The sequence below is a fragment of the Coregonus clupeaformis genome, chromosome 29 (assembly GCF_020615455.1).
Source record: "Coregonus clupeaformis isolate EN_2021a chromosome 29, ASM2061545v1, whole genome shotgun sequence".
Taxonomy (NCBI): domain Eukaryota; kingdom Metazoa; phylum Chordata; class Actinopteri; order Salmoniformes; family Salmonidae; genus Coregonus; species Coregonus clupeaformis.
Window position 1 is genome coordinate 27063782 of NC_059220.1, and position 25715 is coordinate 27089496.

The 25715-nt window shown below is 44.7% G+C and overlaps 1 protein-coding gene across 2 annotated transcripts in view; it reads left to right on the forward strand.

The window, feature by feature from the left end:
- Nucleotides 1–25715, forward strand: part of LOC121544961 (RAC-alpha serine/threonine-protein kinase) — a 50649-nt gene that overhangs the window by 8757 nt on the left and 16177 nt on the right. For both annotated transcript variants that reach the window (XM_041855233.2, XM_041855234.2), the window contains exons 2-5: nucleotides 2836–2997; nucleotides 23381–23509; nucleotides 24851–24962; nucleotides 25383–25509. In XM_041855233.2, the coding sequence (XP_041711167.1) occupies nucleotides 2952–2997; nucleotides 23381–23509; nucleotides 24851–24962; nucleotides 25383–25509 (414 nt within the window). In that variant the 5' untranslated portion in view covers nucleotides 2836–2951. The remainder of the gene's footprint in view (nucleotides 1–2835; nucleotides 2998–23380; nucleotides 23510–24850; nucleotides 24963–25382; nucleotides 25510–25715) is intronic.

Sequence of the window (25715 nt, forward strand, 5' to 3'; positions counted from 1 at the left end):
TGATATTGTTTTAGGGCCAGGTGATTATTTTACACGTCCATCCTGGTCTGTGGGATTTTTGGTTTGACAGTTGCCTCAGGTTTTTCCTGCCGTTGTTACCTTCACTGTCAAACTACACTACCGTTCAAAAGTTTGGGGTCACTTAGAAATGTCCTTGTTTTCCATGAAAACATACATGAAATGAGTTTTAATAGGAAATATAGCAAAATGAATAGGAAATGTAGTCATTGACAAGGTTAGAAATAATGATTTTTAATTGAAATAATAATTGTGTCCGTCAGACTTTGCTTTCGTCAAATAATCTTCAATTTGCAGCAATTACAGCCTTGCAGACAGACCTTTGGCATTCTAGTTGTCAATTTGTTGAGGTAATCTGAAGAGATGTCACCCCATGCGTCCTGAAGCACCTCCCACAAGTTGGATTGGCTTGATGGGCACTTCTTACGTACCATAGCTGCTCCCACAACAGCTCAATAGGGTTGAGATCCGGTGACTGTGCTGGCCACTCCATTATAGACAGAATACCAGCTGACTGCTTCTTCCCTAAATAGTTCTTGCATAGTTTGGAGCTGTGCTTTGGGTCATTGTCCTGTTGTAGGAGGAAATTGGCTCCAATCAAGAGCCGTCCACAGGGTATGGCATGGCGTTGCAAAATGGAGTGATAGCCTTCCTTCTTCAAGATCCCTTTTACCCTGTAAAAATCTCCCACTTTACCACCACCAAAGCACCCCCAGACCCAGATCACATTGCCTCCACCATGCTTGACAGATGGCATCAAGCACTCCTCCAGCATCTTTGAATTTGGTCTGCGTCTCATAAATGTTCTTCTTTGTGATCCGAACACCTCACACTTCGATTAGTCTGTCCATAACACTTTTTTCTAATCTTCCTCTGTCCAGTATCTGTGTTATTTTGCCCATCGTAATATTTTATTTTTATTGGCCAGTCTGAGATATGGCTTTTTCTTTGCAACTCTGTCTAGAAGGTCAGCATTCCGGAGTCGCCTCTTCACTGTTGACGTTGAGACTGGTGTTTTGCGGGTACTATTTAATGAAGCTGCCAGTTGAGGACCTGTGAGGCGTCTGTTTCTCAAACTAGAGACTCTGGGTTGAGGTCTGTGATAAAGTAGTCTATAGTACTGCTGCCAAGGGATGAGCTGTAGGTGTACCTACCGTAGGAGTCCCCTCGAAGCCGACCGTTGACTATGTACATACCCAGTGTGCGACAGAGCTGCAGGAGTTGTGACCAATTTCTTTGGTTATGTAGTTGTGTCTAAGGGGGCGTATGGGAAATGGAATGCTGTCCCCTTCAGGTAGGTGTTTGTCCCCCTGTGTGCTGAGGGTGTCAGGTTCTTGTCCAGTTCTGACTTTTAGGTCACCACAGACTAGTACATGTCCCTGGGCCTGGAAATGGTTGAGCTCCCCCTCTAGAATGGAGAAACTGTCTTCATTGAAGTATGGGGATTCTATAAAGAGAATATAGGTAGCAAACAGGAGGACTTTTCTCTGTTGAGAGAATTTCCTTATTTATTTCTAGCCAGATGTAAAATGCTCCTGTTTTTGATTAATTTAATAGAGTGGGTTAGGTCGCTCTCCCTCGCTCTCTCTTTCTTGCTCTCTCTGGCTCTGTGTGTGGCTTCCCTGCTGCATGACACTGATTTGCATTGAATGGGGTGGCCCCTGGAGTGAGAGCCAGAATGATGAATGATTGAAAGGCAAGCAGGCAGGGAGAGAGTGAGCGAGGCAGGCAGGCGGGGCCCCCTGGACCATGTGACCTGCTGTCAGGGTACTGGGTTCATTCAGTGGCTGCAGTTGTGGCTGAGTCCTGGCGGCGTCCCAGCTTTTCCACAGTCCACAGTAGCGACGGCTGAGAGCACAGAGGCTTGGTCTGGGTTTGTGATCACAGTTTGAAATGGTCTCAGTGTGGTCTACTCTGCTCCAGTGGACAGGCCTGCTCTCAGTCAGTTGCCCTCAAAGCTCTCTCTCTACCACTGTGACAGACCCAGCCACAGCCAGAGAGGACTGGAGCACAACGCGCTACTGAAATAATTGAATACATTTGATTCCAACTGAGTAAAAATAACCCTGTATAGTGTTTCCAAATAATATGGCTTCACTCATAACGATTTGTAAACAATACAATGGATGTTAAAGGCACCTATCAGGCTGGTTTATTGGGGGATGTACAGTATTAGGCCCGGGGCTCTTTCAGATGGGTCTAACTCCCAGCCTGTCAATATCCACTCTGCTTCCTGTTGTTGTCCTCAGCACACAGTGATGAGGTCACGTTAACAGGCCTCTTCTGTGATGATTGGCTGATGGAGCTCTTGAGGATAAATAGATTTCAGTGCAATTTCAGTGCATGGTCCAAGATAGCCAGCCCTGTTGAGGGATCCACCATAGATGACAATCTAGTAAAAAGCATGGGAATTGATTGTGTTCTGCATCCACATAAAGCTCAAAGATAAAGCTCACATAAAGCTCATTTCACAGGATGGAAAGGTTGTGTTTTGATGGTGGAACAGGTTTTCCCCCTGAAATGGCAGCGAAACTGATGATGGCCCATGAAAAGGGGATTTATGCAGGACCTTACACTGGTCACAGGACTCTGTCATTATTTTAGAAGTGTTTGCCCTTGTGGTGAGTTTGGGGATTCTGCCTAGTTCCTCATGTGGGAGTGATGCTGAACTGGAATAATACCCTATTTTCCACTGTCTGGACAGACCAACTTGTTTCCAGTTTTCACTGAGTTGCACTGATGTTGACTGGGGGGTTAATGTTCAGACAGGTTACTTCCAGATGAGGCTAATTTTTACTCTTGTCTTGACACTAATAGGTAACTGGTGAAAAGACGACTCCAGGCTCCTGTCCTGGACTGAGCGAAGCACACTTGGGGAACAGAGCTGTGCCTTTCCCTGTCAGAACCCTGGACACACCAACCTGCCCACCAACATGACCGATGTAGCGATAGTGAAGGAGGGATGGCTGCACAAAAGAGGTGAGTGGGTTTGGACTATTTCCCTGTATCAACAGATGCTTTACTCCTTATTTTATCACAACGTGCATGACTGCTGACCATGCTAGCAGCTCTAACTGTGTGGTGCTGTGGTGCGTCTCTGTGGCGGGCGTGATCCTGTTGTGTTTGGACGAGGAGGCATTCCTCAGATACCTGCTGACTTTGAGCGGCTTTGTGTGTGTGTGTGTGTGTGTGTGCACGCGCCTCAAAGCTGGGGCTATAGCTCCCCCCGCACAGGGCAGAGGGGACTCCTCCAGCACAGAGAGGGAGCAGGGGTGTGGTCCCAGGGACAGGGACACAGGCTCAGGGGACAGACAGACAGGGGAACACGTCACTAGGGGCCCGATTCAGACTTAGGAAATGTACGCCTTTCCTACGCACTTCTCAATAGTTGGTATTCAGACTTACCTTATGCAGGTGCATAACGGGCTTTGCAGGCGTGGTTCCCTTGCACGTGCTGAATACATTTAATTGAACTGCTGAAAACCCTCCCACTTGCTGTTTTCATTCAATAGGGTTTTCAGTACATTTATCTAAAGCCATCCCATTACATTTAGTGTACCATTTTAATTTTCTCGACAGACTATATGGAGAGAACTGTTCAGAATATTAGGGATCAATTAAATAAAGCCATGTAAATACACGCATATTCTTCTCTTTTTTAGCACCGATTGTTAGATCTAATCTTGTATATTATTTAGGGTTAGGAAAGTATTTATTTATTTGGAGAGCCTTTACGCACAAAATATATTGGAGAATTAAAAATACAGTTGTTTGATTCATCCTGAAAGTTGCCATATTCAATTATTCAATCCATTAAATATTGGAAGGTGAGAAAAGTGTACAATAGGAGTTGAACAGTAGACTATATAGTGGTCTATAAATCTACCCTAATAATCCTCACTTATCATGGAACTGTGACAACGGTCCAGTTGTCGTGAACCGTGCTCAGTTTGCTCTCCTTATAACTGGTTTCACATTTTGCTGGCGCGATCATGAGGTAAAATAGATCTCAAACAATTGTCATTTATATTTACAATCTCCTTATCCAATCGGCTTACTCCTTTACCTACAGTTGAAGTCGGAAGTTTACATACACCTTAGCCAAATACATTTAAACTCAGTTTTTCACAATTCCTGACATTTAATCCTAGTAAAAATTCCCTGTCTTAGGTCAGTTAGGATCACCACTTTATTTTAAGAATGTGAAATGTCAGAATAATAGTAGAGAGAATTATTACTTTCATCACATTCCCAGTGGGTCAGAAGTTTACATACACTCAATTAGTATTTGGTAGCATTGCCTTTAAATTGTTTAACTTGGGTCAAACGTTTCGGGTAGCCTTCCACAAGCTTCCCACAATAAGTTGGGTGAATTTTGGCCCATTCCTCCTGACAGAGCTGGTGTAACTGAGTCAGGTTTGTAGGCCTCCTTGCTCACACACGTTTTTTCAGTTCTGCCCACAAATGTTCTATAGGATTGAGGTCAGGGCTTTGTGATGGCCACTCCAATACCTTGACTTTGTTGTCCTTAAGCCATTTTGCCACAACTGTGGAAGTATGCTTGGGGTCATTGTCCATTTGGAAGACCCATTTGCGACCAAGCTTTAACTTCCTGACTGATGTCTTGAGATGTTGCTTCAATATATCCACACAGTTTTCTTTCCTCATGATGCCATCTATTTTGTGAAGTGCACCAGTCCCTCCTGCAGCAAAGCACCCCTTCAGCATGATACTGCCACCCCCATGCTTAACGGTTGGGGTGGTGTTCTTCGGCTTGCAAGTACCCCCTTTTTCCTCCAAATATAACGATGGTCATTATGGCCAAACAGTTCTATTTTTGTTTCATTAGACCAGAGGACATTTCTCCAAAAATACGATCTTTGTCCCCATGTGCAGTTGCAAACCGTAGTCTGGCTTTTTTATGGCAGTTTTGGAGCAGTGGCTTCTTCCTTGCTGAGCAGCCTTTCAGGTTATGTCGATATAGGACTCGTTTTACTGTGGATATAGATACTTTTATACCTGTTTCCTCCAGCATCTTCACAAGGTCCTTTGCTGTTGTTCTGGGATTGATTTGCACTTTTCGCACCAAAGTACGTTCATCTCTAGGAGACAGAACGCGTCTCCTTCCTGAGCGGTATGACGTCTGCGTGGTACCATGGTGTTTATACTTGCGTACTATTGTTTGTACAGATGAATGTGGTACCTTCAGGCGTTTGGATAAACCAGACTTTTTCTGAGGTCTTGGCTGATTTGTTTAGATTTTCCCATGATGTCAAGCAAAGAGGCACTGAGTTTGAAGGTAGGCCTTGAAATACATCCACAGGTACACCTCCAATTTACTCAAATGATGTCAATTAGCCTATCAGAAGCTTCTAAAGCCATGACATCATTTTCTGGAATTTTCCAAGCTGTTTAAAGGCACAGTCAACTTAGTGTATGTAAACTTCTGCCCCACTGGAATTGTGATACAGTGAATTATAAGTGAAATAATCTGTCTGTAAACAATTGTTGGAGAAATTACTAGTGTCATGCACAAAGTAGATGTCCTAACAGAGTTGCCAAAACTATAGTTTGTTAACAAGAAATGTGTGGAGTGGTTGAAAAACGAGTTTTAATGACTTCAACCTAAGTGTATTTAAACTTCTGACTTCAACTGTAGCTCTTATCAATATCTCTTATCAATTTGTAAATTACAGTGCATGGAGAGTAGTGTTATTTCTATCGGGAAAAATAAAGTAAATGTGGTTCCACTTGGAACCGACAGGTTGCTTGACCTTATTCATGGTGTCATTGCACGTAAAGGTGGTGGAGTTACGAGGGAATTAAGTCAAGGTCAGAATACGCCATATCTGTAGACACACCTCTGCCACATCTTCATTTCTTTGATCCCCACCCCAAACGAATAGCGGGTGAATAGCATGCTATTCTCATGCTTAAATTCAAGGTCAGAATACGCTTAGAGAGAAAAGTACATAAAAAGGGAATTATGTTTCATTTACGCACGCTTAACTCTGGTTGGAATTCCCCCCTAGGAGAGGAGAGTCCCAGAGGCTGTAAGCCAGGGAACAGCATGCTAAGCAGTATGCTCTCCCTAAGGCCTCAGCAGGAACACAACAGGGCCCTGTGTCGTAACATAGTCACCCGAGGCAAGCTACGCAGGCAGACCCAGGCCCATGCAGACTGATGCAGCCCCTGACGATGCTTCCCTGGGGTGGAGAGAGCAACACTGGGTACTATTGACTTCTCGTTTCAAAAGAACCTCGGTGCATTACATAAAACACCAAGGTAATCAATATCTGACACCCTTGGATTCTTGGGACATGGCCAGAGGCTGAGGAACACAGATCAGTCTGATGCCTTCAGATGTAAGATATGTTTGTCTGGATAACCAGAGGCAGTACATGAAAAATATAAACAAGGAGACAAATAACAAGGAAAGATGAAACAGCATGTGCCTTGTTGGAAGAATATGGACCAAAGTTCATCATTTAGAAGAGTTCTGATTAGGCCTCCCGAGTGGCGCAGTGGTCTAAGGCACTGCATCGCAGTGCTAGCTGTGCCACTAGAGATCCTGGTTCGAGTCCAAGCTCTGTCGCGACCGGGAGACCCATGGGGCGGCGCACAATTGGCCCAGGCCGGCAGGGATGTTCTTGTCCCATCGTGCACTAGCGACTCCTGTGGCGGGCCGGGCGCAGTGCACGCTGACTCTGTCGCCTGGCTTCCAGGTTAAGCGGGCACTGTGTCAAGAAGCATTGCGGCTCCGTTGGGTTGTGTTTCGGAGGACGCACAACTCTCGACCTTCGCCTCTCCCCGTGTCCGTACGGGAGTTGCAGCGATGGGACAAGACTGTAACTACCAATTGGATAGCATGAAATTGGGGAGAAAAAGGGGGTAAAATACAAAAATAAAATGATTAATAACAAACAAATGTCAGCTAAGGGAGGGTCTTTCCAAGGGTGTCTAGTTCTTCTGACCGGGCAAACATTTTTTACATCATGCATGTGATTTTAACATCTTTACCTCACTGTTGGCATACAGTATGTCAATTTCCACTATTCCTTGCCAGAGTGATAAGAAAGGAAGCAGGGAGGTTTCTGAAAGATTGCCAGCATAAAATGTAATGGTCCAAGGACTGTCAAATTGTGACCGGTGAGAAAAACAAACTCCTTGAGCTAAAGTCACATCTTAACCTTGAATTATTGAAGACCAAAGAAAATACACACACACGAACAAACAAGCCTTCAGGAATAGTGAGTTGGCATGCTGTCATACCCTAGCAGCTGTGCCTAGTGAAATGTCACCCAGAGCAACTCTGTTTTGATTGGAGGGCATCTGCCTGCTTGCTGCCCGTAACTTGACAGAACGGATTTTAATGTCACATCACTGTCACCCCGTCTCTGCCCCAGTGCCACAGCACCACACTGCACAGAAGGTGAGTCTGCAGTAACGCTCTTCTACTGCCCATCACCATTAGCCAGCCACTCTCATTCTGTGAACCTTTTTAGTTTTAGCTGATTCTCTAACCCTACCACTACCATGTCTTATGCACCATTTAAGATTGTGGACTGCAGTCACAGGACAATGCAGGACTGATGTCTACAACTCATTACAGTGTATGTTTGATGGCATATGATTGAGGCAGGCTTCTGCAGTATTCTGAAGGGATTTACAGGTAGGTGGCAGTGCTGTTGACTGTGGCCTGCCCAGTGCCCCAGAAATGCCCCTTTAATGACGTGCCATCGTGACTACATTCCATGCTCCGGGCACGGAGTGGAGCAGCTCAGGTCTAGCCTGGCTGGGAGCTGAGAACATCCATGCCACCCTCCTAGCCCTGATTCCTGTCTGATTAGTCATGTTGGGCACGCGACTGTAAGCCAGTTTTGTCATTCCCTTTTGCTGCCAGACAATGGCAGAGTAAAGAAAGTAGATTCCAGCCAGTCTAAGCCACAGAACGGCCAGAGTGTTCTGTTCTGTATCTTTGTTCCAGACAGGCCCAGCTCAGTCGGATGATCCCCAACATCAGGCCACACCTTCCCACTCCATCAGCCTTCCCTCTACATCATTGCATTTTTTTGTCTGACAATCATTTCCATTGTCATTCATGCGACAATTGATGACTCCCATTGAAAAACCAACGGCTCCATCCAGGATTTTGGGAAACAAAATCTCAATGATGCAATACCCTAATCTGTAAATCAGGGCCGAATTTGGCCGAATTTGGCCCGCGGGTGGTTATATTTGGCCCCCCAAGTTTTCTGAGGCCAAAAAAATATATGTATGTATTTTATGTTGTTGAATTTTCATTGTTGGACATAAAAGACTGTAAAAACACCAGGAAATCAGCTCCAAGTGATTTTTATTTTGGAAATTTGTTCCCAAATATTCTCACACATAATAGAGAGACATATGTGATCATATGCAAATAATAATAATTGATTGGATTTATATAGCGCTTTTCTACCAACTGAGGTACTCCATGCGCTTTACATAGTGGTGGGAAACTCACCTCATCCACCAGCAATGTGTAGCACCCACCATTTTTGTGCCAGAACGCTCACCACACATCAGCTATCAGGTGGAGAGGTGAGGAGTGATATATACCAATTAGGAATGAGGGGGATGATTAGGTGGCCAGGTTGGGAATTTAGCCATGACACCGGGGTGAATACCCCTACTCTTACAATAACTGCTATGGGATTTTGAATGATCACAGAGAGTCAGGACAACCATTTTAACGTCCCATCCGAAAGACTGCACCCTACGCAGGGCAATGTCCCCAAATGTAATCAAGGTTTGAAATGATTATGTTTTAGTCAAATATTATTTATGTTTATGCTTCTTGAAGTCAATTTGCTATGTAAAAATATTTGTTTTATTATGTTCCGGCCCCCCGACCATCCGCTCAAGAAGAAAATTGGCCCACGGATTAATCTAGTTGATGATCCCTGCTGTAAATGTTTTGGATCTACTTGACACCAACCACACAGTTTACATTATGCCTCTAGTGGTGGTAGAAATCAAGTGCTCTTCTAAAGCCTATTTGTCTAAAGTTTCCATCAAAGGCAGAGCACATCATCCAACATCAAAGAGGCAGATTGCAGGTTCTCTTGATTCCATCTGAGCGCCGTGGCCAAGAACTCAGTGAAGTGTTAAAGAACTGTGCTCGTTGTCCCTCTCTTTCAGGCAGCCCTTGTTCGTTGGACTAATTTGCTCTCTGACAAGTATAAAGAGCTGACCCCCTCGTTAGACTAACGAAGGCCACAACAACTGTTGGATTTGGGTAGCACGCTCAGCTGGCTCGGAGACGGGAGCAGAGGGAGGAAGCGGAGAGGAAAGAGAGCTCCAGGTTCCCAGAAGATCATCACTCCGTGTGCAGTCCGTTACTCACTGACCCAGCCTGGCTTAGAAACAGGGTGTTCGGTTTGATCTCTGTGTCACTCTGACTCATGGCTTTTGATGCTTCTTCAATGATTTACTCCATGGGATCACGTGACAGGACACCTGCGAGTTATTTCACAGAGAATAACAAAAAGAGTGAGTGGTCAGAGTGTGTGTGTGTGTGTTAGAGAACGACCGATATGGATTTTTAAGGGGGCTGATACCGATTTTTGGGGGTAAAGGAGGCCGATAACCGCTATTCAATATCATTAAATTAGAAAATGTTGATGACAACATTTCCCAAAGACAGCCATGTATGCATTAATGCATCCATTTTAAAATAAAACAATACATTTGACTTTGGTTTTAGCAATCTAACTACATAACATAATGGTAATCTTTTAATTTGAATGGTAAATCTCTTGATAAACTGGGTAAATTAAGATTGCAGAGGCCTACTCACAATTAAGGTGAATGCATATTCAATAGTTGTGTGTGCATGCATTGAGTTATTGAGCTTGTTTTGGCTGATCAGTGGAGTCTATAGTGCTACAGATGACAAACAATCTGTCTGCCTTCCATTTGGGACTTATATTAGCCTGCTGAGCAACACATTTTCCATGGAAGCATCAATCCAGTCATGCCTGTATGGAAGGACCTAATATAGGCACTGCCGTTAGTTTGAGAATATAGAAGAACATATATTCAATGCAAATGGTCCAACGTAACGTCATGATTTGTGATCACGGATGCTTATGAAACTAGTTATTTTTTTCATTTTCCGTGATCGGGAAAAAAAAAATATATAATTGCTGGCAGGACGCATCTCTAAACAACTCAGCTGGTCAGGTCGAAATTCGAAATGACTCAGTTGGCTAGTTCTGCTATCTGTCAAGAAATGGGCGGGTTGTAACTTGAACCTACTGATACGATTGGATAGAGCGAGGCTGTAACTCCACTCCCTTTCAAATCTACTCGCGTCTCTCTCCATCGCTCATATCACTTGGTACTGTTTACTGCTACTCTGAGAAGTAGCTCAATGGCGATGATATTTGCTACCAAGCCATAAATGAGAAATAATATCTAACAAGGAGAGCGAGGGTTGGAAAAAATATGAAACAACGATGCACGTTTTGTCTGAATGACTCAAATCTGCCCATAGTTTGAGAAGTGAGAATGCACACACGCGCTCTGATCTACCGCTTTCTTGGTCCATAAACATGCAGGAAGATTCTATGGTAGCTAAACCTATTGCCAACCGTTATATAGGCATTTGAAAACACTCTCTTCTTTCCCTATTACGACAATCATCTAATCCGACTATTAACGGATATGATTGCCGCTGGTCAGATCAGCACACCAGTAAATAGCTAACGTTACACTGCAAGTCAGATGGCTCGTTGCTGAAAATGATGCATGTTCAAAATGATAACCAGCTAACGTTAGCTAACTATGTTGGCTATTAGCTCCTATCTAATATCTTAGCACCATGTTTATCTAGCCAGCTAGCTAGCATAGTAGCTAATATAGGTAGCTAGCTAACACCACAGATGAAAGGGTTATTTATCGTAATCATTGCTAACAGGTATCTGCTTATCTAGCTTGCTTATTGCATGCATGTCGACAAGAGCCTTATTAGTGATATAACTAATCTAATATTTGCAACAAGAGTTCGATTTTGGTCACTGTGTCAATTCATCCATTTCTCTCAATACTGCACCTTTCTGTTGGAGAAAGAGCTTGCTTGCTGGCTCTGCAGATTTTTCCCAACTAGACATTCCCCGGCAATGTGCAGTGCTCGTGGCTCAGGCGGTGAGTGTTGGCTGCCATTGCAGCAGCTTTGCTATGTAGCGGGACTATCGGCTAAGCCGATAGAGAAGGGCTGATAGCCTATATATCGGCTCGGCCTATTATCGGTCATTTTCTAGTGTGTGTGTATTGGTATGCATGCATGCACGTTTTTGAGTACCTAATATGGTTGCATCGCATACAATCACACACCATTTAGAAAAGTGTTTTTACACTTCTTTCAAGATAGATTTTCTCAGTATCAAAGCAGTAAAAGGGAACTGGGTGTTGGATTTCTATTTTAGCTCTTCAAAGGAACCAACCCACCTGATTAACTCATGACACTGCAATGCTGATCACCCCAGGACTTTGTCTGGCAGCCAGCATTACCTACAGGCTCGCCTTGCCTAGTCTCCTTCACACACACCCCTTCATTAGGTTACAGCCTGCCATAGGCCATACACCGGTCCTGCTCTTACACACACGCTCACACACACACACACACACCACCTCACTACAACAGCCCCAGCAGCAGGAGCTGCCCCAGGGCCATTATGCCCTGTCCACACTCACGCCACCCAGCTAGCGAAAACTGTACCAGTAACCAAACTTTGAGCGCCAGAAGCAGATTCAGGGGCAGCAGCAGAGGGTGGCTCCCCAGTTTCTGGCTGGTGTCTACCCGTCAGCAGGGCCCCCTGCTCTGGGTAATGGCAAGCAGCCTCCTGCTAAATGTGGTGGAGATAAGTACATTGTCTGGGTACAGCTGTCGACAGGCAGGCTGGATGGTAGGGGAACAGGAGGCCAGGGAGAGCCACCTCCGTCACTTGTCTCCGCTCGCAGTAAGCCCGCTGTGTGCTTACTTTTCTGTGCAACATCCTCCTGCTCCACAACTGTGGCGCCTGGCTGTGCTTCTCACCCCCCCATCCCTCTCTCTCTCTGTATTTGTCACTTCCTCTCTCTCTTTCTTCAATTCTCCATCTCTGTCCCCCTCTCTCTTTTTCTCTCTTTACCCCATATCCTGCTTCCTACTCCCACTCTCCTCCTCCTCTCCCTCTTTCTTAATCCCCCTCTCATTTCTTCTCTGCCTCTGCCAGTCGCCCCTCACCACCTCCTCACCCACTCTCCCTCCTCCACTTCCCCAGCTCCTCCCTCCCCTTTGCCAGGATAATGACCCTGCTGACAACACAGAGCCGAAGCAGAAGCTGCTTCCGACTGGCGTGGCGCTCCCAGTTTCAGACATCAATCACATCACTGGCTCACTGACTCTCCCCGGCATCTGGGACAGACAGAGGGAGAGAGACGGAGGGAGAAAGAGAGGTGGAGTGTGGACAGGCAGGGCTGCTCAGCTGTCCATAGAGTCTGACTGACTGTATGTTCAGACTGCTGTCACATTCACATCAGACCATCATCATGATACACACCCAGATTACACTTAGCCTCTCATCTGGCTCAGGGACAATTTGTCATTATGGATCACAGACAAATATACCCTAACAAATGTATTTGAATTGGCCTTACCTCTCCTAAAGGTAGACATGTAAGCTTAGATATGTCCCCCTTTTATTATACATGATTGTATCATTTAAGAGTGATGGACTGTTCCCTGGTCATTGAAAGTTAATTGTCACTAATTCGAACTAAATAATGTGTGTTTATTTGTTTGTCATGCAGTAACCCAGTTAACTAATCCATGGTCGGCTTGTTTACCGAGAGGAGGGGCCAAATTTCACACACAGAAAAGCAGGGTGAACTTCCCACAGTGTCTCTATGGTAATAAGCAGGTGTCATTTGCTGGGGAGAAGAAGTGAGGGCTTTCTTACGAGCGTGAGAAAGAGGGGCAGACTCCGCACCCCCCTCCGTGTCCCCCCCTTTTTTCCTGTAGCAGCAGCAGAGAGAGAGGGGAAGAGGGGGAGATGGAGAGAAAAGAGAGGGCTGCAGTGGAGGCTGAGGCGGCCCTTCCCTGCGACCTGTTGAGGCTGCTGCCAAAGCCCTGGCAGTGCAGTCCCATCCAGCTGCATGGGAGAAAGAGAGGGGCCAACAAAAGAAGAGAGGGACAGCAGGAAGAAAAAAAGAGGGGAAGAAAAGAAAGAATGAAGGAGCCCAAACTCCTGGGCGGTTTAGCCTGGCATGTGAGCGGGCCTGTTGTGAGCCTTGTTTGCCTAATATGGTCATGGGGAGTGGGGCTGCCCAGAGGCCCAGTCTGCCCTGAGTCCCGGGGCTGGCTGGGATGAGTATGGGATGGGGGGCAATATTGGGGTGGTGCTACAGAGTGGTGACCCTTCCATCAGGGAGCCCCCTCTCCTCTGGAGCGGGTGGCGGCACCGAGGCACAGAGGCTCATTGAGATGCAGGGCGGTAGGCTGCAGCTGCAGGCTACAGGCAGGGCCCAGCAGAAAAGGGCCGAAGGGATGGAGGGGGGCGACTGAGGAATAACCAACAAAAGACACGGCCCCCCCTGCTTTGGCGTTAGAATTCCCTAATCCACAACCCTTCTCCTCCCGATGCGCTTTACACCAGCAGTTCCCAACCTTTTCCGTTCCGGGGACAACCAAATCACTGTCAAAAGCTTTTGAGGACCACCATTTGCGGAGTCGCAGATTTTTGTTTTTTATAGAAATATCTTGGCTGTCAAATTTAGTCAATTTTAGCAGTGAATGTAACTAATTAAAGGTCTATTATTATTATTATTATTATTAACGATTTTCATTGTGAAAAGTAATGTAAAATTGATTTAAATACCATTAATACTCCCAACTGTTATTAATTTTGGAAGAAAAAATATATACAATTTCTTTAAATAAATTAAATGTAAAAAATATATGTGGACAACCTGCAGACCACAGGTTGAAAACCACAGCTCTGCACATACACTCACACACAGTTACCACTAGCTCCCTTCCTCTCTCTCATCCCAAAACTATGAATGGGTGGCCAGGCAGGGACAAAACACAACAGCAGCCCCCTCAGGAAGTCCAACCACTGGGTGTGGGCACTGTGCTGAGAGGGGCTTGTTTTGTCTGACCTCTTCTCTTCTTCTCTCTTTCTTAACATTTATTTTCCGCTCTCATTCCTCCCTCTCTCTCTTTCTCTCGCTCTCTCTCGCTCTCTCTCGCTCTTTCTGTGTCTGTACTCTGTGTCTGTGTCTGTACTCTGTGTCTGTGTCTGTACTCTGTGCCTGTGATGCCAGACAGATCACAGGGGTTGGCCTCTCCTTTGCGGTGTGATTAATGTTGCATGATGTGTTTATTAAAGAGCTAGCTGTGGCAGCTGGGACCTCACATTCCTGCCGTTGTCACGTAGAGACAGAGTGAACACAACGCTTCTCAGACTCATAGGCTAACCTCTGACACTCTCTACTGCATGCTTTCCCTTTTACATTTTCCCCTTAATCTTCTTTTCAATGACACACTGACTGCCTGGGCCTCCTTAAGCTAAGCTGACTTGCAAATGTCCTCTGAGCAAAAATCTAAACGCAATATGCAACAAGTTCAAAGATTTTACTGAGTTACAGTTCAAATAAAGAAATCAGTCAATTTAAATAAAATAATTAGGCCATATTCTATGCATTTCACATGACTGGGAATACAGATATGCATACAGTGAGGGGAAAAAAGTATTTGATCCCCTGCTGATTTTGTATGTTTGCCCACTGACAAAGACATGATCAGTCTATAATTTTAATGGTAGGTTTATTTGAACAGTGAGAGACAGAATAACAACAAAAAAATTGTCAAAAATGTTATAAATTGATAATGCATTTTAATGAGGGAAATAAGTATTTGACCCCTCTGCAAAACATGACTTAGTACTTGGTGGCAAAACCCTTGTTGGCAATCACAGAGGTCAGATGTTTCTTGTAGTTGGCCACCAGGTTTGCACACATCTCAGGAGGGATTTTGTCCCACTCCTCTTTGCAGATCTTCTCCAAGTCATTAAGGCAACTCGAACCTTCAGCTCCATCCACATATTTTCTATGGGATTAAGGTCTGGAGACTGGCTAGGCCACTCCAGGACCTTAATGTGCTTCTTCTTGAGCCACTCCTTTGTTGCCTTGGCCGTGTGTTTTGGGTCATTGTCATGCTGGAATACCCATCCACGACCCATTTTCAATGCCCTGGCTGAGGGAAGGAGGTTCTCACCCAAGATTTGACGGTACATTGCCCCGTCCATCGTCCCTTTGATGCGGTGAAGTTGACCTGTCCCCTTAGCAGAAAAACACCCCCAAAGCATAATGTTTCCACCTCCATGTTTGACGGTGGGGATGGTGTTCTTGGGGTCATAGGCAGTATTCCTCCTCCTCCAAACACGGCGAGTTGAGTTGATGCCAAAGAGCTCGATTTTGGTCTCATCTGACCACAACACTTTCACCCAGTTCTCCTCTGAATCATTCAGATGTTAATTGGCAAACTTCAGACGGGCCTGTATATGTGCTTTCTTGAGCAGGGGGACCTTGCGGGCGCTGCAGGATTTCAGTCCTTCACGGCGTAGTGTGTTACCAATTGTTTTCTTGGTGACTATGGTCCCAGCTGCCTTGGAGATCATTGACAAGATCCTCCTGTGTAGTTCTGGGCTGATTCCTCACCGTTCTCATGATCAATGCAACTACACGAGGTGAGATCTTGCATGGAGCCCCAGGCCGAGGGAGATTGACAGTTCTTTTGTGTTTCTTCCATTTGCGAATAATTGCACCAACTGTTGTCTGCTTGGCGATGGTCTTGTAGCCCAATCCAGCCTTGTGTAGGTCTATAATCTTGTCCCTGACATCCTTGTAGAGCTCCTAATCTGCTCATGCTGTTTAATCAGTTTTTTATGTGACCGAATTAAGATTCAAAGATGTCTGCAGAAATAATTGTGTGTCAGCTATGATATGACACCTTGACTTAGAAAAATCTATTTATGTAATTGAACAACAATAAGTAAAGTGGATTTACACCCAGTAACAGAATGATGGTAACAAAATTACATCATTGGTCCCTTATCTGTACTATACAGAAATGCATAGTTACGAATGTCATTCTCTTCATGGTGATGTATCCTGAATAGGTACACAAAGCTGGAAAATTGTAATATATTGTATTTTAATGAGCTCCAACTCCAAACAAGACCAAATTTGGTTGGTCCGGTCCGGACCAAATCTGTACCAATCATAGACGTCTATGTTTCACAGGTTTGGGCATCACAGTAAAGTACAATACAGTAGAGTATAATTCAGTACAGTGCATTCACAAAGTATTCAGACCCCTTGACTTTTTCCACATTTTGTTACGATCCTGACTAGTGTCCCAGTCCCTGCCGCTGAAAAACATCCCCACAGCATGATGCTGCCACCACCATGCTTCACCATAGCGATGGTGCTAGGTTTCCTCCAGACGTGACACTTGGCATTCAGGCCAAAGAGTTAAATCTTTATTCATCAGACCAGCGACTCTTGTTTCTCATGGTCTGGGAGTCCTTTAGGTGCCTTTTGGCAAACTCCAAGCAGGCTGTCATGTGCCTTTTACTGAGGAGTGGCTTCCATCTGGCCACTCTACCATAAAGGCCTGATTGGTGGAGTGCTGCAGAGATGGTTGTCCTTCTGGAAGGTTCTCCCATCTCCACAGAGGAACTCTGGAGCTCTGTCAGAGTGACCATCGGGTTCATGGTCACCTCCCTGACCAAGGCCCTTCTCCCTCGATAGCTCAGTTTGGCCGGGCGGCCAGCTCTAGGAAGAGTCTTGGCGGTTCCAAACTTCTTCCATTTTTAGAATGTGTTCTTCGGGACCTTCAATGCTGCAGAAATGTTATGGTACCCTTCCCCAGATCTGTGCCTCGACACAATCCTGTCTCGGAGCTCTACGGACAACTCCTTTGACCACATGGCTTGGTTTTTGCTCTGACATGCAATGTCAACTGTGGGACCTTATGTAGACAGGTGTGTGTGTCATAGCAATACTTATGAATACTTATGTAAATAAGTTATTTCTGTTTTTTATTATTAATACATTTTCTAAAATGACAAAAAACCTGTTTGCTTTTTCATTATGGGGTATTGTGTGTAGATTGATGAGGGAAAACATAAACAAAAAAATGAGGGAAAACAATATTTAATCAATTTTAGAATAAGACTGTAACGTAATAAAATGTGGAAAACGTCAAGGGGTCTGAAAACTTTCCGAATGCACTGTACGATACAGTCAATTATACTGTACTCTACTCTAGTCCCACTGGGCGCACACTGGTTGAATCAACGTTTTTCAATGAAATTATGTTGAACCAACATGGAATAGACGTTGAATTGACGTATGTGCCCAGTGGGGGGTACTGTACTAAACTCTACTGTACAGTACTGTACTGTATTGTACTGACCTCTGCTTGTCTTTACTGTACTGTACTATGCTGTGCTGTACTGTACTGTGCTGTCCAAACTTGTGAAACAGACATCTATGATTGGTTCAGATTTGGAGTGACCAGTCGTACTGTTACTGATTCTTTGGTCATTCTGTTCCCGATTTTAATCACATAAAAATCATAAACAAAATTGTTATCAGTAAAAACACAATAACTAATTGGTAGGTCTACCTTTACTTATTTATATTTACATTTTAGTCATTTAGCAGACGCTCTTATCCAGAGCGACTTACAGTTAGTGAGTGCATACATTTTTCATACTGGCCCCCGTGTTTCTTCTGTGAACTTTGATTATCCTCCCTCCTCATGAGGGAGAGAAATTAGAAAATATCTTAGCGGCAGTGCAACATCTCATGGCACAATGCCTCTCCCCTATTTGACCAATATATTTTGTGTGTATGTATTGATATGTAGATGTAGTTCTGTACCTGAGCTGTTCTTGTTTATTAATGTTCTGTATTGTATCATGTTTTGTGTGGGCCCCAGGAAGAGTAGCTGCTGCTTTCGCAACAGCTAATGGGGATCCTAATAAAATACCAAATATCAAAGTGCAGTTAAAAACGTGTTATAAAAAAAAAAAAAAAAAAAAAAAGATATTTCCACACTATGAGGTTGAAATAGGACTGAAATGTTGAAAATGATGATAATGCCCTTTTTGTGTAAGAGCCTGTTCAGGTGGGATGGAATTTTTGGCCCACATCATGACCTCACAATGTGATCTGATTATAATAGACCAATGAATGTTCATCTGGGTAAGGGGGTGGGCTCTAGATCATCCTATCAGGGCTGTGTATGTAAATATCTTCAAATTTGTTTCCAAAGCCCAAACGATCAGACTGAGCATTTCAAGGACCAAAGGAGGCTCCGGTAAATGAATGATTTAAAAAAATTGGGAGTTATTTTCATTAAATAAACACACACACATACACAGTGATTTATTAGACATACAGTGATGATTAAAAAAATAAAATTACGAAGACTGCACTAAAAACTGCACAAGAAATATGCTGTTTTATGGGAACAAAATGACACGACACTAGGCAATATTTCTTAAACTTACAGAAGGCAAGTCATTTCTGTAAGTTAAATATAAATGTTGATATTAGTTGGCAGGGGTCTTTACATGTTATTGTATTTTGATGTATTTCTAATACCTTTTAAAACTTTTTCTGCTAGACCCCTTTTCCAAAATGTTGGGTGAAAGAATTGAAGAAAAATGTATATATGCCTTAATTTCTCATAGACTCTTAGCTTTCATTTGACACCACATTTGATGTTCTCCTATGAACTTCACATGTTAGTGCTCATGGGGCCTTTACATGGAACTGCACATATACAGTATTTGGACAGTTGTTCCTCTATGCAGCTGTAAGTCATTGAGTGTGTGTGTGTGTGTGTGTGTATGAGAGAGCATGTGTGTGTGTGGAGGGCGTGGCACTGGCACATTGTGGTTGTCCACACACAGGCCATGCAGCAGTTGGCAAATAAAGATGAATTCACTTGTGTTTGGCAGATTCTCACTGTTCATTATTTTCCACTTTACCAAGCGTGCATCCCAGGCCTCAGCAGCTGTTTGTCATGTAAAGACACTCTATCAGCCCCTGACAGCTCCTCGCATGCCCCCCCCACACACACACACACACACACTCACACACACACACAAACATGCACGTATACACTTCACTTATGCACTCAGACACTTATGTAGTGAACATATGTAGTAATCTGTCTCGCTACCTTTTTATGAACACCACTCCCTCCTTGTCACTGACAGTCCCTCCTCTTCCTTCTGGTTCTCTCCTCCCTCATCTTATGTCAGACTCCCTCACCCTCATCTCATTCATTTATAGTTTTTACTCTAGTCTATGTCCTTTGCTCTTAGAACTTTATCTGACCTCTGGGACAAATGTAGAGCAGGCTCCAACAGTCTGGAAATGGATCCTGTTTGTTGTTGTTGTGCATATGTTTCAAGGATGAGTCTGTAGTCAGTTGCCCATCCCAAAGACTGTTCAGTTCTTGATCTTATCCGCTGTGTTGTCAGGCTGTCTGTCAGGTTGTTTCCTGTTTTCTACAATCAAAACGTTCTCATGAGATGAAATGGGCCAGTTTACTGCAGCTGAAAGACATTGAAGATTGATAGAGTTGATAGCAGGGGACTCCTTTATCCCTGAGTCCCTTCTTTTCTTAGTCAGCATGTTGTCTTCTCTCTTACTCTCTATTCTGCAACATGTCCATTTGGTCCAATCTGTCAGAATATAGTGTGTCAAAAAGCACACAAATACTTAATTTATAATATTAATTCTAATTTAATAATAAGTCATTTAATTTGTCTATGAATGAGTCTTGGCATACCCTCCCACTGTGCACAGACGTCAAATCAACGTCTATTCCACATTGGTTCAATGTAATTTCATTGAAATGATGTGGAACCAATGTTGTCTGCACATCCTCAGCCTCATATCCCATAAGCCCTCAGTTCCTAGTTGTGGAGTAGCACGGTAGGATGTCATCAACATAGCATTAGCAAAGTGGAAAAGTACAGTAGTGGGCTGGGTTTTTAGTTTCAATTTCAAGTCTAGTCTAAGAAAAAGGTCATTGTAAAAAGTAGAAGTGATGATAATGGAAAGGGGAACTGCTTGTAAATGGAAAACACATCAGGGTCATGACTGTGGTTTCTACAGAAAACAAAACCGACTAAGGAAAGGTTAACAGAAATGGGCAGACAGACAGACGGATGTAGACATTTCTACAGTCACATGACTCCACAGGCCCCAGTCAGGATGAGGACACATATGGCTGGTCAGGATGTCCTATCTTCAGCCAGACCAAAGACCATCTTCTCAGTATAACCTATCTCATAGATAACATGCATACTGCCAATGTCTCCTAAGGGCTTTGGTTTATGAGCATTCACAGCCATTGCCTTCACCACTGTTTTATTTGGAAGCGCAAAAGAAGCACACAAACAGTTTTGTTCTGCCAATTGCACCAATGTCAGTCTCAGGGTGGGGTTAGGTGGAGAGGTGTAGGAGGGTAGAGTTGTACCCTAGGTGTCACATTCCACCATGATGACCTTGTTCAGTTCACTGAACTCTCTACTCTCGGGTCTTTACAAGCTGGCGTCTCTGAGAGGAAAGGAAGCACTATTAAAAGTGTCCTTTACCAATGCCATTTGTATTACAGTGCATGATGACCATTAAGTGCCTGTCCCCTAGGCTTTGTTGTTATGTAGTGACACTGTGACAGGGTACAGTGTGTATTCATTGTCACCTCATTGAGAGCCATGTGACAGAGCCAACCTTTGCGTGGAGGAATGTCTCTGCAGTGCGTGGAACACACTGCAGAGACACAAGGCATGGTGGACACCAACTCATGCCAGCCTGGGTGGGCATCGTGCGTCAGAGGGGCTGGCAGGCCAAATCCAGGCCCTCTGTGCTTGGGGGGGGGGGGGCAAGGCCTTGCTGTTGTCAGATATAATGTACATTCACACATACTACCATACACATATACACTGTTGAGTGTACTTTCATACACACCAGTGCACATAAACAAACATCTGTCTCGTCTTGTCAGTGTCTGTGTTGGGACCATGGTCTAGATGCCAGTTTTTGTCCTCAACACAATTAAGGTAATCACTCAGCCAGTTAGCGTCATTGTTGGAAACACCTAACATGCACCTGGCCTACTTCCTGAATCACTCTGTATTCTTCCCTAAAGAGGTGAGTGGAGCCCTGCCAGTGTGTAGGCTAACCCTCCCTCTGATGCCACTGTGATGGGGTGACGTGTGCTTGGAGGTAGGGGCTCATTATGCTCCCTCTGCATTGTGCACATACTGTCCCCAGCCTGCTCTGCCAGGGGCTCTGAGCCTAGCCAGGGTGGGGTGTGGGAAATGGGTCAGCCAAGACCTCACCACAGACTGACAAACCAATTGGGGCAGAAGTGAGGCCTTGATTTAAGGCTGGAGCTGAGACCAGGTCTGAGAGGGTGTTCTTCTATACATAATGTACCTCAGGTTTAGGATAAGTCTGGAAAGGGGTCTTGGATATGGAGTCTGTGTGGGTCCAGGTGTTGGAAACTGTTGGCTTCTCACCCATGATATTGCTCCTTATAACAGTATCTCTGTTTCCCCTAACCAATGCCCACCACTGTGCTGAAGTAACGAGGAATTCAGTCAGTCGTGTGAAGCTGCCATTGACCAATAGTTGTAAATCACATTGATGATGTAGATTCTCTGGGGACCTGTGTGTGGATTAGTGTTGTGAATGTTGATTCATGAGCCATGTAGTGTAAAATAGACAAATGACTCATCACTGTAATTGCAGCATATTGAACAGGCATGGGGAAATCCACAGAGCTTTTACACTATATCACACCGTGTGTTTTTCAACGAGGATGTCGTGTGCTCGGCTCTGTAGGCAAGCAGTAAGCATTGCAATCTGAAGGCTTACAAAGTCTAACTAATTTCTAAATGAGCTGCGTTTGGTGTAAAAACACTTAGCCAGCAGATTGGAGATGAAAAACCTCCTCCCGTGCCATGATGAAAAATGGCAACAGCCGTAATAACATATTGGACATCTGCTGCAGATTGAAATCCAAAGTATACAGTGCTCTGAGGCAGATGTTTTCTCTAGTGCTGTTTCTTTGTGCCGCCACCTCGCCAGTTGCAGTAAAGCAGGTGTTTTACACACTGTGTGTGTGTGTGTGTGTGTGTTACTGGTGTAATGGTTGGTGTTTGAGTGAATCAGAGCCATCTAGCCCCTCTCAGGTGGCACTCCGCTAGTCGGACAGTTTAACCATCACATTGAGGTGACACTTTAGAATATGGCGTACAATCCACTTAGTGATGGTCTACATAGCCTCTTCTCTCTAAGAAGAGTTTATATGAGTTGTGTTGAGTTGACTAGAGGTAATTTAGGGACTGTTCCTCGTCACAGACAGGTCTGGGATCCGTTTCCTCAGACTGGAGCCTGTGGCCTAACTGTGCCATGCTCGGGGAGAGGAGGAGCACGATGCCGGCATTGACTGATCTCCTCTTCCCACAGACTTCTGTATCAGAGGAAATGGGGCAATTAAGGACAGCTTGCTCAGGCACTGCATGGGGTTAATACCCAGCTCCCATAATTAAAAATAAATTACACTTTTCCTATATAGATATTCAAGCCCCTCTCCGATGTGTGCTGCTGTCTTTTTATGGCGCGTAAGCGTTTTTTTCAGATTTCGGGAACATCTGGCACAACGTTTCCTGAACCGTCCACAGAATAAATTGAGTTTTGTTGCCTTTGAGAGATTAGTCTGTGGGTGTCTTGTATTGAAGGGGATGGGCAAGGGATGGAGACACATGGATCCCTATGGGAGCTGTGTATGGGACAAAAGAGGCAGAGGCAAGGGTCCTGACTCTGGCTAAAACAGCCATTTGTCCTGGCTTTGTCCTACCATAGCGAAAAGTGGGTGAAAATATGGTAATTTTAGGGAACGTTGGTGAACAGCATAGCAATTAGATCACAGGAAATGGATCACACCACTGAATAAGGATGGCTCCTTGAAAATAATGACTTTGTGTATCATAAATCATAAAACCGCACAGCTACATTTTCATAGACCAATCAACATGAAGAATATAGCTGTCGTCATGGCGTAGGCAAATGGGATCCTAAAAAAATAACCAATTTAAATAATGGAACCTTGTGAAACCAGCACATTGGATTATAGTCACCAATTATTACATTTACATTTACATTTTAGTCATTTAGCAGACACTCTTATCCAGAGCGACTTACAGGAGCTTTCCATTTTCTCCATCTCTCTTTGCAGGAGAGTACATTAAGACCTGGAGGCCCAGGTATTTTCTGCTCAAGAGTGATGGTACATTCATTGGCTACAAGGAACGACCACAAGATGTTGACGCGCTTGAAACACCTTTAAATAACTTCTCAGTAGCACGTGAGTATCTACGCTTTCAAGATGACTATCTACATTACCTCACCCATTAAGATCATATAGCACTTTACACTGAGTGTACAAAACATTAAGAACACCTGCTCTTTCCATGACATACTTTAGACTGACCAGGTGAATCCAGGTGAAAGCTATGATCCCTTATTGATGTCACTTGTTAAATCCACTTCGATCAGTGTAGATGAAGGGGAGGAGACAGGTTAAAGAAGGATTTTTAAGCCCTGAGACAATTGAGACATGAATTGTGTTTGTGTACCATTGAGGGTGAATGGGCAAGACAAAAGGTGTTCCTAATGTTTGGTGTACTCAGTGTATTTCGCATAATCACCAATAGAAAAACATTATATTCTGTTCAGTAGCTCCTATGCCAATGTCTTACCTTAATTGGTACACTTCAAAGCCACAATGTTGTGGTTAGAAACAGCAGAATAGACTGGTGTAGTAACACTATCCCAGTATTCTCCCTGGCTATGTGTGAATTCCAGTCTTGTCTAAGAGACTGCTCTGCTGCGACTCCGTAGAGCACAGCAACCCTAGATGGCAGAAAGTTGCTGGGACAGGCTCTGCAGATGATTGAACAGAGTAATTAGACATCATACTGTTTGTTAAACAAAACGTTTCCTCATGACACTCTTGAGTTATAGTGGTTATTAACCGGCTGATTTCAATTATTTATCTGTGCGCTGCTCTGTAGCTCTGTCTCCATCAGCAGTACAGAGAGGGAGAGTCACTGTGTTTGTCACTGAGCAGACGTGCAGTAGACCCACAGACAGAGTGTGGTGCTGCTGATGGGGGTGGTGGGTCTGGGTTACACAGCCACACTGACAGGGCCCTGCTGGAGCTCAGTGGTGGCCCAGCCTCATATCCTCCATCTAACAGACTTCCTGACAAACTCCTCCATATTTCCTTTTGGCACACACAGTATGTTGACTATGTGAAAGAGCTGTGCTGGGAAACTGGCTGCTCTCTAAGAATTGTAACTTTGATTCAAGCAGATTATTTTGAAGTGAATGTCGTCTGTGGCCCATATTATATATTTGACATTTTCTGGAATTGATTGAAATGTCTGCTGATTTCACATTATCCATGTCACAGTCCCATGTATGGACCAAATCTGGAGGAAAAAATATTCCGTATGAAGAGATCTGTGATCAGGGCTTCCTACTCCACCCTTCCCCCATAGTGCACCTGTTCAGTTCCCTGTGTACGGCTGCATGGTGGCAGTCCCAGCAGTGTCTGTTAGGGTGGCGATAAAGATAAATGGCTGTAACTGCAGGTCTCTGTCTCTCCTCTCCTCCTGGCCCGTCTCTCCCTGGATGTGGCCAGAGTGCCAGCTGATGAAGACGGAGAGGCCCAAGCCCAACACATTCATCATCCGTTGCCTGCAGTGGACCACTGTTATTGAGCGCACCTTCCACGTGGAGACCCCCGAGGAGAGGCAAGCTCAGCTGCTACCCCTCCCTTACACATACACACAGTCAGACACACACACACCACACAAGCGTGTGCACACACACAGTACACTGGCTGTTGGCTGACCCTACAGTCTAAATTGCCTTCCTGTTGATAAGATGACAATTACATGATTGGGCTGAATTACATCATGTTAAATGAGGTGTTGTAATTTCCCTTCCCCTCTCTCTCTCTCTCTCTCCCTCTCTCTCTCTCTCTCTCTCTCTCTCTCTCCCTCGTTCTCTTACTCTCTCTCTCTCGCTCACTCACTCTCTCTCTAACTCTCTCATACTCTCTCACTCTCTTTCACACTCTCTCACTATCTCGCTCTCTCACGCTCACTCACTCTCTCTCTCTCTCTCTCTCTCTCTCTCTCTCTAACTCGTCTGTTTTCTCCTTCTCTCAGGGAAGAATGGACGAAGGCCATTGAGGCCGTTGCAGACGGTCTACAGAAACAGGAGGAGGAGATGATGGACTCCTCCCCAGACCCAATGGACATGGAGATGTACCTGACCAAACCCAGACTCAAAGTGGTGTGTCCCTGCCCTCACACCGCCCCTTTCTGCCTCACCCCGCTCCTCACGGCCCTTCCTGCCTCACCCCAGCTCACCCGGCGCCCTGACACTTTCCCAACATCAGCCCTGGGAGGCTTAGCACCAGATAGCGTGTCCACTCTGTTTCATTACCACACGTGGGCTCTTAACTCATGAAACAAAGGTCTAAGGGCACCGGATTGGAT